Source organism: Oncorhynchus mykiss, chromosome 17 (genome assembly GCF_013265735.2).
Source record: "Oncorhynchus mykiss isolate Arlee chromosome 17, USDA_OmykA_1.1, whole genome shotgun sequence".
Lineage (NCBI taxonomy): Eukaryota > Metazoa > Chordata > Actinopteri > Salmoniformes > Salmonidae > Oncorhynchus > Oncorhynchus mykiss.
Window position 1 is genome coordinate 68,543,387 of NC_048581.1, and position 17,318 is coordinate 68,560,704.

General features: G+C 42.5%; 1 protein-coding gene across 2 annotated transcripts in view; it reads left to right on the forward strand.

The window, feature by feature from the left end:
- Positions 1 to 17,318, forward strand: part of LOC110494461 (plexin-A2) — a 66,758-nt gene that overhangs the window by 16,526 nt on the left and 32,914 nt on the right. For both annotated transcript variants that reach the window (XR_005037057.1, XM_036950522.1), the window contains exons 2-4: positions 819 to 2,141; positions 3,190 to 3,372; positions 10,948 to 11,082. Coding sequence is in view for 1 of the 2 variants with exons in the window: in XM_036950522.1 (XP_036806417.1) it covers positions 927 to 2,141; positions 3,190 to 3,372; positions 10,948 to 11,082 (1,533 nt within the window). In the remaining variant the exon portion in view is untranslated. The remainder of the gene's footprint in view (positions 1 to 818; positions 2,142 to 3,189; positions 3,373 to 10,947; positions 11,083 to 17,318) is intronic.

Genomic DNA, 17,318 nt, shown 5'->3' on the forward strand with positions numbered 1-17,318 from the left:
CCCATGCATTCCATGCAATATTCTAGAGTCATTGTTTGTCTCCTGGTTGAAACATCTACATAAACTATGCTAATGAAATTAACCGAGGAAACGAAAGGGTTGATGCTGCCTGACTTTGAATCCCTAATGATTCTCGCCATCCCTGGAAAAGGCCTGATTTAATTTAGGAATGTCTGCCGCGCTGGAGAGAGTGACTAATTCCTGGAGGATTCGACTATTTAGGAGAACAAGAGGGAGGGGAGTAAAGAAAACAGGGAACTGGATACATGGAAGCATAATAATGCATTTGGATCCTGCAGATAGGGGAAGCAGAGAGAACACCTCACAGAGAGAATGAGCCCCTGCAGATAGGGGAAGCAGAGATAACACCTCACAGAGAGAATGAGCCCCTGCAGATAGGGAAAGCAGAGAGAACACCTCACAGAGAGAATGAGCCCCTGCAGATAGGGGAAGCAGAGAGAACTTGATTGCAGTGGGATAGAGGTCTACACTGTGAAGTGATTACTGCAATTCCATGTTCCACTGATGTATGTTGTGTCTGAGAAAGCAGAGCAGAAGAACAAGGGTGAAACAGTTTCAAGATGCTATTTTTCAGTGTGATTCTGTGCTGTCTCTGGTCTGTATCTCTTAGTCCTGTCTTTTATAATGGAAAACTCTTGTCATTGTAAAATGTCACCCTTGTGAAATTGGAAGGAGGTTATTCATATAATTATTTTAATCAAAATGTTTTATGAATAAAACCCTGTTTAATGAGTCCTTGCTAAAGGTTTATGAAAGGTTTATTATAACATGTTCGGTTTATTTATCTTCTATTTCAGGATGATGTGAAGACCATTGTTGAGGATATCAACTAGAGTACAGCCTTGTTCATTCCTGCCCTACAGCACTAGACATTTTGCCTGGACTTGCCATCTCTTAGAAGTCCTATGGGGATGGGGACGTGTTTGGATATAGGATGCACTTACTGCCGCTGCACTAAGGAGCAGTCATGGCCCCTGACGTGGTGGCTGTTGGTCATGATGTCCATCTCCCTAGCAATGGGACAAGGTCATTCCGTCAACAATTTCCAGTCAGAGAGGAGAGAGTGGACCCTGAACCACCTGACAGTGCACAAGACCACTGGTGTTCTCTATGTTGGTGCTGTGAACCGGATCTACAAGCTGTCTGCCAACCTGACACTTCTGGTCTCCCACGACACAGGTCCTGAGTATGACAACAACGCCTGCTACCCTCCTCTTATAGTGCAGCCCTGCTCAGAGCCCTTGGCATCCACTGACAACATTAACAAACTGTTGCTCATAGACTACTTCCACAACCGCCTGCTGGCCTGTGGCAGCCTCTACCAGGGAGTCTGCAAGCTGATGCGACAGGACGACCTGTTTATCCTGGTAGAGCCCACTCACAAGAAAGAGCATTACCTCTCCAGTGTCAACCAGACAGGCACCATGTATGGTGTCATCGTGCCCTCCTCGCAGGGCCAGGGCGGCACCCTGTTCATCGGCACGGCTGTGGGTGGGAAGCAGGACTATTTTCCCACCATCTCCAGCCGTAAGCTGCCCCGCGACCCAGAGTCCTCTGCCATGCTGGACTACGAGCTCCACACAGACTTTGTCTCCTCTCTCATTAAGATCCCCTCTGACACACTAGCTCTGGTCCCGCGCTTTGACATCTACTACATCTATGGCTTCGCCAGTGGGAACTTTGTCTACTTCCTGACCGTGCAGCCAGAGACCCCAGAGAATGGGATGCCAGCTGGCAGTTCCCCTGGTGATCTGTTCTACACAACCCGCATCATACGCCTCTGCAAAGGGGACACAAAGTTCCACTCTTATGTGTCTTTGCCAGTGGGCTGTGTACACAAGGGAGAGGAGTATCGCCTCCTACAGGCTGCCCACCTGTCTAAGGCAGGGAAGGTATTGGCCAGGTCCTTGAACATCAGTGCCCAGGATGACATCCTCTTTGCTGTGTTCACCAAGGGTCAGAAGCAGTACCACGAGCCTCTGGACAACTCCGCCCTGTGCATCTTTACCATCCGAGACATCAACACCCGCATTAAAGAGCGCCTGCAGTCCTGCTACCAGGGAGAGGGCAACCTGGAATTGCACTGGCTGCTGGGAAAGGACGTGCAGTGCACCAAGGCGGTAGGTACCTGTAGCTAAACCCCTGAAGAGGGCTCTGCATCCAGTCCCTTCATTAACATGCAGCTAGCCTGGGGCCAACCAGCATTGGCTCCTCTGATGTGGCATACATACACATTATTCAGACAGTGGAGCTGACAGGAGAATGTATTTTTTGAAGCTCTTTGATTACCCCACAGCCTTGATTACACTAACAGTAGCCAGAATCCCGCTGAAGAATCCCATTCACCGTTTCTATATTCCAAAAGAGCAGCAGAGTAAGTGGGGGAGATGAATGTACAATGCTAATCACAGGAGTTTTGTATGTCGCTTTGATTCCATTTAGAGGCTCAGGCTCTCTCTCTCTCTCTTTCTCTCTCACTCTCTCTCTTTCCATTTGTGACTGTAACTCTGTATGATATGAGGCTGTCAGCGTTCAGAAAACGGTAACAAGGACATCCATCAAGGTTGTTATTCAGCAACTCTCACCCAACCACTTTGATTCCACCATTGCCTCCAAGATCCTATTTTGCTAATAGTCATATACTGCCTCTTACCCATGGAATCCATCTGTTCCAGTGCAGAAGAAAGCAGAATAGATACTCTCGAGAGGTGCAGGAAATTAAAGTACAAATGTGTTGCCCTAAAAAGTAAGATTTCAATTCTGTCTGACAAGCCATTAGTGGATGTTTGAGGTGGGTTGTGCTAGATGTAACAGGACTGCTTAGCATGCGAGCCTCTCTGATGCTAAATCAAAACCTGACATCTCTGGGACTGTGTATTTGTGTGATGTCAGATCAAGCGATTTAAATCACAGAAACCGTAACAAAACACATGGCGTTCTCCTGTTTGCCATGAGCAATTAAACTGCTCAACAAACACACTGTCCTGGCATTTTTTACAAATGTAACAGCCCCAATAACTTTTGAAGTTGCAGCCTTGAAAACCATGGTAATTGTGTGTAGCGAATATGTAAGGATTTTTACAGCAGTCTTTTTGAGATTTCTTACTCTCATTCTCTTGCTCTCTGTCTCACCCATCTCTCCCTGTCTTCCCCCATCTCTCTCTGCAGCCTGTGCCTATCGATGATCACTTCTGTGGGCTGGATATCAACCAGCCCCTTGGGGGCTCCCAGCTGGTAGCTGGCCTGACGGTGTATACTGAGACCAGAGACAGGCTGACCTCTGTCATCTCCTACGTTTATAATGGCTACAGCGTGGCCTTTATCGGAACCAGGAGTGGCAGACTGAAGAAGGTGAGCATGGGCGATTCTTTCTCCACACCCACATGAAAAATATTATAATATACTATGGTATAAATACTAGTATTCACTGTTGTGTTTTTTCACTACAGTAAATACTGTACTATTTCAGGGACTATACTATAGTATTTACAGTTAACTATAGTACAACTACTGTAGTAAATTAAAATTGTAGTATATACTATAGCAATTATTGTAGTGTTTTTACAGATTGTAGTATACTGTAGTGTTTTTGTGGACTGTAATATTTACAATAGTGTTTTTGTTTTATTATCTTTGACCTAGCAGTGGAGGTTTTCTCCTTGAGGAAACCTAATTGAGAAATACTAAAAGAGCACATTTTCCATAACATATAGGTAGGTAGGTCTGAACGGATAGTTCAGAGCTTCTGCTCTTTTCTATAATACAATATATGGTCTACACATGGCATGTACTGTAGGTTTTTCACTTATGGGTTGCACAAATTGGGATATGGAGGAGGGGAATGGGCAGGGTATATGCAAATTAAATACTGTAGTATTTACTATAGTTAAAAAAGTGTGTTTTTGTCATGTCTTTTGCTGAAAATAATTTAGAAGTATTTTATAATTATTAGATGACGCTTACTTGACACACTTGTCTAAATTGATGGGTCATGTGAAGGAAATGCAAACTCCCCACAGCCACATCTAGCTAAGTGGATGGGTCACTATTCTTCATGAAATACAATAGATGGCCGTAATCACCCCCAGACACACCTGGCTAATTAGATGGGTCATGTAATTATCCGGACGAAGTGGACTCTTTTGTTTAGACATGTAGCGAGCTAGGTAGCTAGCTAGCTAAACAATGAACCAGCATAATCCAAACTCATACTACTATCAATACAAACATTGTCATAGCTGTACTAGGAATCTGCAGGCAGCTACAGCTAACAAACTAGGTTCAATGTTAGATAACTAACAATAGGCTATAACTAGCAATGCAAATGGATTTCTGATTCTAATAATATTACTGCATAGATCATACACGTAACATTAGCTAACGAGCCAGCAAGCTAACATTCGCTAGCTAACTAACAGTACACTTTAATTTGCAATAAAAATTACTTTCTGACTAAATTAGAAACTTAAATCTGAAAATGTAGCTACTCTTACCCATATACATGGATGAACATTTCATGGCAGACTGGAACCATTTAACTCCGTTTTGTTTGTAGATACATCTTGTTTGGCCAGCGTTGTGTCAAGTCACTCCGTTTCACACTAACCGTGTGCAGAAAGTAGCCAGTTTCCAACTGAGGAAACTCTCGAAAGTATATCTAAACGATTCAAGCTTTTCAAAAACATGACTTCACAGTGGACCGGAAGGAGATATTTGGTGATTGAAGGGATTAGTAGAGAATCTCAGACAGGAGGACGACTGGCAAGGAAGGTATGTTTGAGGCTAAATTTAACTGCATGCTGTGAACAGTAGTCTCAATACAGAAATCTTCACAGTAGATAGACCGTTCACTACAAATTATTATCTACATAGCATTAAAGTGACAACATTTACTGATGGCATGTCTACGTTTATATCCTCTGCTTCCCTTGAGTTCTGCTTGCAGTAGGATATTTAAACATATGCTGTACTTAGTACACACCCATGAGCATGCATGCAAAGACACCCGCACGCACACACACATTAACACACACACACACACACACACACATACACACACGCTAACACACACACACACACACACAAAGCGGCAGCTCTACCCTTTAGCTCAGTGCGAATGTTGCCTGTAATCCATGGCTTCTGGTTGGGGTATGTACGTACAGTCACTGTGGTGACAACGTCCTCGATGCACTTATTGATAAAGCCAGTGACTGATGTGTGTACTCCTCAATGACATCGGACGAATCCCGGAACATATTCCATTCTGTTCTAGCAAAACAGTCCTGTAGTACAGCATCTGCTTCATCTGGCCACTCTTTTATAGACCGAGTCACTGGTGCTTCCTGCTTACATTTTTGCTTGTAAGCAGGAATCAGGAGGATAGAGTTATGGTCAGATTTGACAAATGGAGGGCGAGGGAGAGCTTTGTATGTGTCTGTGTGTGGAGTAGAGGTGGTGTAGATTTTTTCCCTCTGGTTGCACATTTAACATGTTGATAGAAATTCGGTAAAACTGATTTAAGTTTCCCTGCGTTAAAGTCACCGGCCACTTGGATCACCGCCTCTGGATGAGCGTTTTCCTTTTTGCTTATGGCGGAATACAGCTCATTTAGTGCGGTTTTAGTTCCAACCTTGCTCTGTGGTGGTATGTAGACAGCTACGAAAAATACAGATGATCTACAGATGGTCTACAGCTTATCATAAGATACTCAACCTCAGGCGAGAAAAACTTTGAGACTTCCTTAGATATCGTGCACCAACTGTTGTTTACATAAATGCATAGGCCCCGTGTCTTACCAGAGGCTGCTGTTCTGTCTTTCCAACAGAGTGTATAACCTACCAGCTCTATGTTCTTAATGTCGTCGTTCATCCACGACTCGGTGAAGCATAAAATATTACAGTTTTTAATGTCCTGTTGGTAGGATATACGTGCTTTCAGTTCATCCAATTTATTTTCTACCTCTTGAACATTAGCTAACAGAATGGAGGGCAAGGGCAGATTAGCCACTCATCGCCTGGTCCTCACAAGGTCCTGGTCCTCTTTTGCCTCAATCTCTGTTTCCTTCTCCAGCGAATCTCCAAGAAAAACTCTTTGTCCAGTTTGAGGTGAGAAATCCCAGTTCTGATGTTTAGAAGCTCTTTTCGGTCATAGGAGACGGTAGCAGCAACATTATGTACAAAACAAATTACGAACAACGCAAAAAAAACAATCAAAATACGTAGTTTGATTAGTTGAGGGTCGATAAGACAGCAGCCCTACCCATCGGCGCCATCACCTGTCACCTCACCTGAGGTGAGTTAGAGGAGTCTCTGGTTACGTAGTAGAAACTGTGGTATGGGGCCTTGGAAGCTAGGCATACTGTAGAATGTTAACTTCAGAGATTTAGGGAAAACCTCAAGGATCATTCAGAAAATGTCCTATTCCTTTGGGCCAACACTGCTGTATGTTTTTATTTTCTTTATCAGACGAGCACACACACACACACACATACAGACACACACACACACACACACACACACACACACACACACACACACACACACACACACACACACACACACACACACACACACACACACACACACACACTTAGAGTGCATTCATCATAGTAGTAATCATGTTTGGTAATAGCATTTGCTAACATACAGCTTGTTCTATGCTAGGAATCAATACAGCTCTCTTAGTAGCAGTGATGTCATGTCTGACTGATTAGTGCAGGGTTGTAATACAGACATCCACCTATTTGGCTCTCACTAAACACGTCCCCCTTTTATTAGGCACTGCAGCACCATCCTGTCTTCGCAGGACAGACACACACTCCGCTTCATCAGCATTCAGGCAAAGTCATGATGGATATGGGCTAATCAATGTCCACTCTCCAGTCTGTCAGTTAGAATCTGCCCAAACACACAGCCACTCAACCCTGAAGGCTGCCAGACGTACTGGCCTTATGTCATTGTATTTTTATTCTCTTAGAAAGAAGTTATGTTTGAAAATGTTATGAATCTTTGTTGCTAGAGTGTCCTTTCTACCATACTGTATCTGGGGCAAAGGAATAAGGGAGACTGTAAGGATACTAGACTAAAATGGATAGGCTAGCTGAAGAGTGCTCCAAGTCTATTATCCATATGGTATGATAGATAGACTTAACACACTTCGCCCATGCTAGTCACATCAGGTCACATTTAGTGGGATTGGCAGGCCAAAGACATGTACTGTGAACTGATCATCTTTCTTACCAACTTCCAGGGAAATGGAAAGCTAGAAGGAACATTTATGTACAGTAATGTTTACCTCTTTTAGAACCCTCCCAAATTGCTTCATTGATCACAACAATCTCATAATCAATTCCATATGGCAATATTTAAAGGGAGAGAAATGTAAGAACATGTTGTGATGTGGGTCCGGGAAGCTGTCTGGCAACTTTCAAACTTCCTTTAACTTTACTCTACAGTCCAATTCATCCCAAACCATCTCAATTTGGTTGAGGTTGGGGTATTGTGGAGGCCAGATCATCTGATGCAGCAATCCATCACTCTCCTTTTTGGTAAAATAGCCCTTACACAGCCCGGAGGTAAAGCACCACCACCCCATCACACCTCCTCCATGCTTCACAGTGGGAACCACACATGCGGAGATCATCCGTTCACCTACTCTACGTCTCACAAAGACACAGCGGTTGGAACCAAAATCTCAAATTTGGACTCATCAGACCAAGGGACAGATTTCCACCGGTCTAATGTCCATTACTTGTGTTTCTTTGCCCAAGCAAGTATTTTCTTCTTATTGGTGTCCTTTAGTAGTGGTTTCTTTGCAGCAATTCAACCATGATGGCCTGATTCATGCAGTCTCCTCTGAACAGCTGATGTTGAGATGTGTCTGTTACTTGAACTCTGTGAAGCATTTATTTGGGCTGCAATCTGAGGTGCAGTTAACTCTAATGAACTTATCCTCTGCAGCAGAGGTAACTCTGGGTCTTCCTTTCCTGTGGCGGTCCTCATGAGAGACCGTTTTATCATAGTGCTTGATGGTTTTTGTGAATGCACTTGAACAAATGTTCAAAGTTCTTGAAATGTTCCACATTGACTTACCTTCATGTCTTAAAGTAATGATGGACTGTCATTTCTCTGTCCTTATTTGAGCTGTTCTTGCCATAATATGGACTTGGTATTTTACCAAATAGGGCTATCTTCTGTATTCCACTCCTACCTTGTCACAACACAACTGATTGGCTCAAACGCATTAAGAAGGAAATAAATTCCATAAAATAACTTTTAACAAGGCACCCCTGTTAATTGAAATGCATTCCAGGTGACTACCTCATGAAGCTGGTTGAGAGAATACAAACAGTGTGCAAAACTGTCATCAAGGCATAGGGTGGCTACTTTGAAGAATCTCAAATATAAAATATATTTTGATTTGTTTAACACTTTTTTTGGTTACTACATGATGCCATATGTGTAGAACATAGTAAAAATAAAGAAAAACCCTTGAATGAGTAGGTGTCCAAACTTTTGACTGGTACTGTATGTGATGTAGTATGCACATTTCAGGACCACCTTTGGCTCATGAATGCTACTTTCAGAACTACTGGCTAAAAATTATACAAAAGTACCGGAGAATCTCTTTAAAGGATGGAATCACAACACGCTACCACTGAGAGATGCAGCAAACCATGCTAAAAGAGCTCTTGAAGGGAACAGGTAAATTGTATTAATTCCTTACTAAGAGTATATGGGGTCATATGACATTCTAAAACGTATTTGTCAGGTTATTTTACTTTCTTGTTTGTATCCAATGTTGGCCTTTAAGATGAACTCCCCCTGTCGGTATCGGGAAAGAAAACACACCGTTGTATTTCCTCTTGTAACGTTAGGTTACAGTTTGGACATTTAAAGAAAGACAACAGAAACACTAGATTAGAAAAGGGCATTTAGCCAAAGCATTAGTAACCTTCCTATTCAGTAAAACAGACTGCCTACAAAGGAAGAGAAAATATATTTTGTGCACATACTCTAAGAGCCATGAAATTACTTTATTTGTGGGGGTTTTTGTTCATATGTTCTGGACCTTGAATGATGTTTCCTACTCATTTACAAAACATTTTCATTATTACATGGCTTAGGTTGATGGGGTAGCAGGCATGAGTTGATCTTTGTAAACTAGCCACTTTTCATCATGTACATTACTTCTACCAGAAACTCTGGCTGAACTAGGACAGCTTCCAGATACTGTGCACATCTCAGCAGCTACCAGCAGGCTCATTATAAAACCAATTAAACGGTCCTCCTCTCATTACGAACTGTGAGGCTTAAGAGAGATTGAGGACCTGATGTAGTCCCACAGGGCCAAAGCCCAAGCAACCCTGTTTTAGATTATAAACTCATGTATAAATGGACTGAAATCAAACTCTGGGCCAGTCAAATAGTCACTATTTCCTCTGAGATAATAAATTGGACCTTGTTCACTGTGGTTGCTCCTGGTCAACTTCCTAATGCCCAGCTTAATACCGCTGGCACAATATCTCTCTGGGCAATTTCGGTTTTATTTCCAATCAGATTTGGAAGTGGAACTCATACAAGCGCTGGTTTCTGTGAATGAAATAGAGAGTGTGTGAAATGGAATGAAAGCTGACTCCACCTTGCGTGGGATTGTGGTAAGAGAGACAGAGGATGAGGGGGCAGGGAACCACAAAATAGATGAAGAGTTACAGAGGCTTTACTGGATACAACTTTCTATTGAGTGACTGGTTAGGGGGATGACAGTGTCAAATCAATGGTGGACAGAGCTGGTTAAATGACAAACGGAGCAGAGTGGACACTGTGATCCTAATGGTCCTTCTGATAGAATCCCCTGACCGTGTCCCTAAATGACTGCAGCGCTGGGGCTGCTTGCCAGGCTTTGGTCTCTTTGTCACAGAAGATATTTCGCCTGTAGGATTCTCCCATCTCAGTCCATGAGGTGTTTTTCTCTATATTCCTCTATCTTTATGGTGGGGACCCCAGCCTTTAGGAGAGGGCTGCTGAATGGAAGGTGGAAGGGTTGATTAATTGGTGCTGTTTTTGAGCCCAGGGGATCCAATCATGTAATCAATTTCTATTGATTCCTGCTGTGTCTGTTGAGAGAGTGTTGTGGGCCTGCCAGTGGCTGTGTGCACTGGCCTAGCATGCAGGGAGATATGCTGCAGTCCAACCTGATCTTGGTGCTGCAGATTTGTACTGTCCAGATAACCAGAATGGAGGATATGTAGTTTATTATGGGCTTCTTACATCTGCCCCCTAATTGTCTATCCCTCTGCAAAGTCTCCTGTCATTCTGTTGTTTTTAGATGAGTATCTTCTTAATATGATAAAGCATTTCCACTTCACAGCAGTTACATAGGTTTAATCAGCCAGTTGATATTATCATGCTGAATTCTAAGCAACCATTAAACTGGAGATAGTATAGCTAATGAGGATCTTTTTTTCTCAGTTGTCCAACTTATTGTTGTCTTTTAAGACTCAGGGTATATCAATTTTCATTTTCAGATGTGATAATAATATACTGTTACTGTATGAAGTCATTCAGATTTCTGACATCACCTACTAATGAGGAAATGTGTATGGATAAAAATGGACAGAAAGGGGTTGGGGAAGGGAATCCAATTCTCTCTTTGTATGTGTGTGCCTATCCGCAAACATGCTTTTAATGCACCCCAAAAGATTGTGCCAAAGTTAAATTAATCTTTAGTCTGGTTTAATTGAAAACTAGCCAGAAACATGCCATCACCGGTAACATAATGAACTAATCCTGGAGTAGGGACAAACATTACAAAGCTGAGCTAAGAGTACAGTACTCTATAGGTTTGTTTGGTCAAAACCGTCACTATTTTATTGTCAAGCATACAGATGTAATTGACCAGCCCTATGTCTGTCTCTCTGTCCTCCAGGTCCGAGTGGATGGGTCTCCTGAGGGCAGGGGGCAGTATGAGACCCTGACCGTGATGACAGAAGGTGGTCCTATCCTCCGAGACATGGCCTTCTCTCTGGACCGCAACTCTCTCTACATCATGTCTGACAATCAGGTGAGGAATCTCCCATTCCCTACTGTAACAGAAATGTTTATAAGTTAACAAGATCCTTTCCTGTGAATATGAATGCAATGATGTACTGTATGTATTTCATGGGTTTAGAGTTGTGATGAAAATAATAATAAATTAATTTATGACTAGCCAACATTATTTGGGCTAAGGGTTATGTGTATAATATCACAATATTACCACAATAATCGAAAAAGTAAAGATTAATTGGAACTCAAGCAAATATCAGAAATATTTGAAATTGTGCTCTCCTTCACACATCGTGGTACTACTTTTTTTTATGTATCTCTCATATTATATGTAAACTCCATGTTGGGGTTGTGTGTAAGATATGCAGGGCATGTTCATGACAGAAGGACACATGCTCTAATTACTCACCCATGTGCACCGACTACGACTAACATGCATCATACATGCCTCACGCATCCAATAGAAAACCTCTAGACTAACATGCATCTTAAACTATGCTACACACTCCATAGAAAACCATTAGAGACATTTCCTTGATTTGTAGGTGTCATATGGTGTTCTCCAGTTGGACAAGCATCACATCAGCAAGCAGAGCACTTGTTGTTGGCTGAAGTCCTCTAGACTCATCGGGAGATAAGAGGGAACAGTGGTAATCACTTTTAACTCAAGTGATTATTCTGGCTCAGTCACATGGCACTGTGTAATGGGATTAGATTTCAGTGAGACCAAAAGCCCTGCTATCATTGCTACACTCACTTGTCTCCCGACTGTTGGAATGTATTTTTAAACTAAACTGAAGGACAAGGAGGCAGAGGGTGTTTGGACAATACAGGCAGCATAAATTTGTTAAATGTGTCTGGAAATATCCTATAAACGTCATGTGAAGGCTCAAATAAGGTTTTTAAGAAATGAGAGAGAAACGGGCACAGGCATTGTACAGAAGTGTCTCTTGATACAAATCAAGGCAGCACTTCCTGGAGTGTGATGGTCAGGAAGAGACAAGACATCACTTATTGATGAGCCTTGGTTGTTCAAGGACAGATATTCTCTCTTCAAGGAGATAGTCTCCCCATTTTGACTGTATTATGAGAACATGGACGCATGTAACCAACAAACCAGGCCATGGCCATGCACTCTCTCTCTCCTAATATTGGAACCATACCCGACTGCTTGTGGCTTTTGGCCCTTAAGAACCAGGAAGGTGAAAATACTTTCTCCCTCTCATTTCAATCAGTCCTTCCTAGAGCTTTAGATAGGAATTCCAGGAGGAGAGGAGCTTGCTTGGCTACTCTCTCAGATTTCCTGCTTTTCCAGCTGATGCCAGAGTAGGGGGATTTGGGGATTTCTCTGAGCCAAACAATAGAGAAATGATGTGGAATCAAGAGCGAGGCACAGACAGATTTGGCTGAGATCAGGCGACCTTCGCAGAATAACAATGAGCCTCTCTTTCTCCTGCCGAGCGCAACGCAGCACATAGGGCAAGCATGATGATGCAGAGTGGAGAGGAATGGAGTGAGTGTGTGAGTGTGTGTAATAGTTTCTGTTTGATGTCCTCGGGTTGATTATTTATTGAAAGATCTATCCCTGCTTCACGTGGAGAAGTATTGTCCAAACAGACACACTCTCTATTGAATTGTAATGGTCTACATCATGGGCAACTTTGATGGGGGTGGTGGCCACAAAAAAACAGAACTCATGAGGGGCCGCAGTGGCATCCCCACTTCACGTGCAAAACATTTTAGGAGCCCCTTTCGTGACAGCAAAGAGAAAACACATTTTTGTTCTAAAGTTAATTTCCAGCAATTCTCATTTTGCCAGAGTAAAACTCACAGATGACTAGTAAAACTCAAACCAAGTTTATTCACCCACTGGGTCATACAGCTGTACAAGACAGACATGTTTACACAAGCACATATACCTTCCTCTTATGCTGAGTCTCCTCCTTGCACATCTGGACAGAGAATACATCTCTATTGCTAGACAGGACTTTAGTGGTGACTGTTCTGTCTCACTTCATCTGACCTGACCTCGGCCCAAATTTCTCACTCCTCCCCAACTCACGGCTGTCCTACCTTATCTGTTGACCGAAACCAGACTGTGGCCCTTCTCCTCTCCATAGGATACCTGATATTTAACAATAACATGTTCTGACAGAATCTAAACTTTCTTATTCAGTAAATTTCCATACCCTCAGTTATAATATGGTAACATGAATAGGAATATTTCAAGTTTAGAAGTTAGTACCCAACAGGTTGGAGGCAAATGTTTGCAGTTTTTAATATGATAACTGATGATTAATATATACATACAGTTGAAGTCAGAAGTTTACATAAACCTTGGCCAAATACATTTAAACTCAGCTTTTCACAATTCCTGACATTTAATCCTAGTAAAAATTCCCTGTCTTAGGTCAGTTAGGATCACCACTTTATTTTAAGAAGGTGAAATGTCAGAATAATAGTAGAGATAATGATTTATATCAGCTTTCATTTCCTTCATCACATTCCCAGTGGGTCAGAAGTTTACATACACTCAATTAGTATTTTCTTGGTCTTGTCGGATTTCTTTGGATTTTCCCATGATGTCAAGCAAAGAGGCACTGAGTTGGAAGGTAGGCCTTGAAATACATCCACAGGTACACCTCCAATTGACTCAAATTATGTCAATTAGCCTATCAGAAGCTTCTAAAGCCATGACATCATTTTCTGGAATTTTCCAAGCTGTTTAAAGGCCCAGTCAACTTCGTGTATGTAAACTTTTGACCCCCCGGAATTGTGATACAGCGAACTTTAGGTGAAATAATCTGTTTGTAAAACAATTGTTGGAAAAATTACTTGTGTCATGCACAAAGTAGATGTCCTAACCGACTTGCCAAAACTAGTTTGTTAACGAGAAATTTGTGGAGTGGTTGAAAAACCTAAGTGTATGTAAACTTCCGACTTCAACTGTGTATATATATATATATATATATATATATATATTGGTCGGCCAGCAGGCCACCAGTTGCCCATCCCTGGTCTACATCATGGGGCCAGAGGTTTAAAGCTGCACCATAACAAGCGTGTCACGTTCGTCATAACGAGGAGACCAAGGCGCAGCGTGATATGAATACATTCCTCTTTAATGAAAGAGAACACTGAACTAAACAAACCAACAACCGTGACGCTACATATAACGAGTGCTGACATGCAACTAACCATAGACAATAACCCACAAAACCAAAATGGAAAATGGGAACCTAAATAGGATCCCCAATCAGAGACAACGATAAACAGCTGTCTCTGATTGGGAACCAATTCAGGGAACCATAGACCTACATATACCTAGATGTACCAAACCCCATAGATATACAAAAAACCCTAGACAAGATAAAAACACACATACCACCCTCGTCACACCCTGACCTAACCAAAATAATAAAGAAGACAAAGATAACTATGGTCAGGGCGTGACAAAGTGTTATTACAGTTAATCACTCAGAGGGAATACAACCTATATTGGCTATAAGGCAATCTCTCAAAGTGCTATGCTGTAAAATGTGAAATCCTCATCCCCCGGTTTCACATTTGCTTGTTTTGTGTGTAACTTAATTTTCAAGAGTACATTTTTGGGGGGGAAACATTAGATAATTAATTCTCCTCTTGATCAGTATAACCAACCTGAAGGCAATAGCTATAACCCAGGTGAAATGTCACATCATCATGCACATACAGTACACATAGTCATTAAACATTATAGGCTGACTGTAGTGCTTAAAGAGCAGGGCTCTCCAACCCTGTTCCTGGAGAGCTAACATCCTGTAGGTGTTTTCTTCAACCCTAATCTAGTGATCATTATTCTATTAATTAGCTGATTGATGAGATGAATCAGGTTAGTTACAACTGGGGTTCAATCTAAACCTACAGGAGGGTAGCTCTCCAGGAACAGGGTTGGAGACCCCTGCTATAGAGGCACCCATGACCCGTCTTGTCAAGGGCTAAAGGCAGAGGAGAAAATGCTTCATATCTGTGCTATTTGTTGAGCTGGCTGGTCTTTTTTTTTGTGTGAGTTTGTTTGGACAGGGAGGGTTATCAGTCTCTGTCTGGGCTTCCACCTAACCCATCATTAGACCTTTTGTTATCCCTGCCAAGGGGTCAGCAGCTGTGAAAACAACAGGTCAGGGAGGAGAGGAGATAAACCTCTAGCCATGTCCATCAGGGCCCTTTGTTCTCCCACCCACCTTCACCCAGCAGATCGATGGGTCAGATAATAAGCTGATGGTTGACGGATATGGTCAGCTGCATTTACATTTAACAGTAATTAATAGAGACAACTTTTAAAGGCAAAGGAGAAATCACATTATTGCAGACAAAGCACTGTTGTGCTTTTAGTGCGTTTGCATTGAAGAGAACACAAATCTCTATAATCTGAAAACATGTGAAATTACAGATAAATCTGAATGAAAGTGGTAGTGATAGTAGGCTGATACGATAAGCCTTACTTTCATAGGCATTACATGTGCCTAGCATCGCTGTAAGGACCGATTCAGACTTAGGAAATGTGTGCATTTCCTATGCACTTTTCAGTATTGAAATTCAGACTTACCTTATTCAGTCACGTAACGCCCTCTGCAGGTGTGGTTACCTTCCGTGCACTGAATACATTTCATTAAACTGCTGAAAACCCTCCTACTTGCTGGCCAACAAATTTTCTCGTGGAGTTTTCATTCAATAGGGTTTTCTGTAGATTTATCTTAAATCATCTCTATAAATACGGTGTACGGTATCGTTGTATATGTATATAAACTCAGCAAAATAAGAAACGTCCTCTCACTGTCAACTGCGTTTATTTTCAGCAAACTTAACATGTGTAAATATTTGTATGAACATAACAAAATAGTGCAACGGAGACATAAACTGAATAAGTTCCACAGACATGTGACTAACAGAAATTGAATAATGTGTCCCTGAACAAAGGGGGGGGTCAAAATCAAAAGTAACAGTCAGTATATGGTGTGGCCACCAGCTGCATTAATTACTGCAGTGCATCTCCTCCTCATGGACTGTACCAGATTTGCCAGTTCTTGCTGTGAAATGTTACCCCACTCTTCCACCAAGGCACCTGCAAGTTTCTGGACATTTCTGGGGGGAATGGCCCTAGCCCTCATCCTCCAATCCAACAGGTCCCAGACGTGCTCAATGGGATTGAGATCCGGGGCTCTTTGCTGGCCATGGTAGAACACTGACAATCCTGTCTTGCAGGAAATCACGCACAAAACAAGCAGTATCGCAACGACGAGACATCCTATAGGGAGGAGGTCAGAGACCTGTCCGGGTTGTGCCAGAATAACAACCTATCCCTCAACGTAACCAAGACTAAGGAGATGATTGTGGACTACATCAAAAGGAGCACCGAGCACGTCCCCATTTTCATCGATGGGGCTGTAGTGGAGCAGGTTGAGAGATTCAAATTCCTTGGTGTCCACATCAATAACAAACTAGATTGGTCCAAACACACCAAGACAGTCGTGAAGAGGGCACGACAAAGCCTATTCCCCCTCAAGAAACTAAAAGGATTTGGCATGGGTCCTCAGATCCTCAAAAGGTTCTACAGCTGCAACATCGAGAGCATCCTGACTACTTGCATCACTGCCTGGTACGGCAATTGCTCGGCCTCCGACTGCAAGGCACTACAGAGGGTAGTGCGTATGGGCCAGTACATCACTGGGGCAAAGCTGCCTGCCATCCAGGACCTCTACACCAGGCGGTGTCAGAGGAAGGCCCTGAAAATTGTCAAAGACCCCAGCCACCCCAGTCATAGACTGTTCTCTCTACTACCGCATGGCAAACAGTACCGGAGTGCCAAGTCTAGGACAAAAAGGCTTCTGAACAGTTTTTACCCCCAAGCCATAAGACTCCTGAACAGGTAATCAAATGGCTACCCGGACTATTTGCATTGTGTCCCACCACCCGCCAACCCCTCTTTTAACGCTTCTGCTACTCTCTGTTCATCATATATGCACAGTCACTTTAACGATACCTACATGTACATACTACCTCAATAAGCCTGACTAACAGGTGTCTGTTTAGGGCCTTGCTACTCTTTTTTCAAATGTATTTTTACTGTTGTTTTATTTCTTTACTTACCTACACACACACACACACACACACACCTTTTTTTCTCGCACCATTGGCACACACACACACCTTTTTTTCTCGCACCATTGGTTAGAGCCTGTAAGTAAGCATTTCACTGTAAGGTCTACTACACTT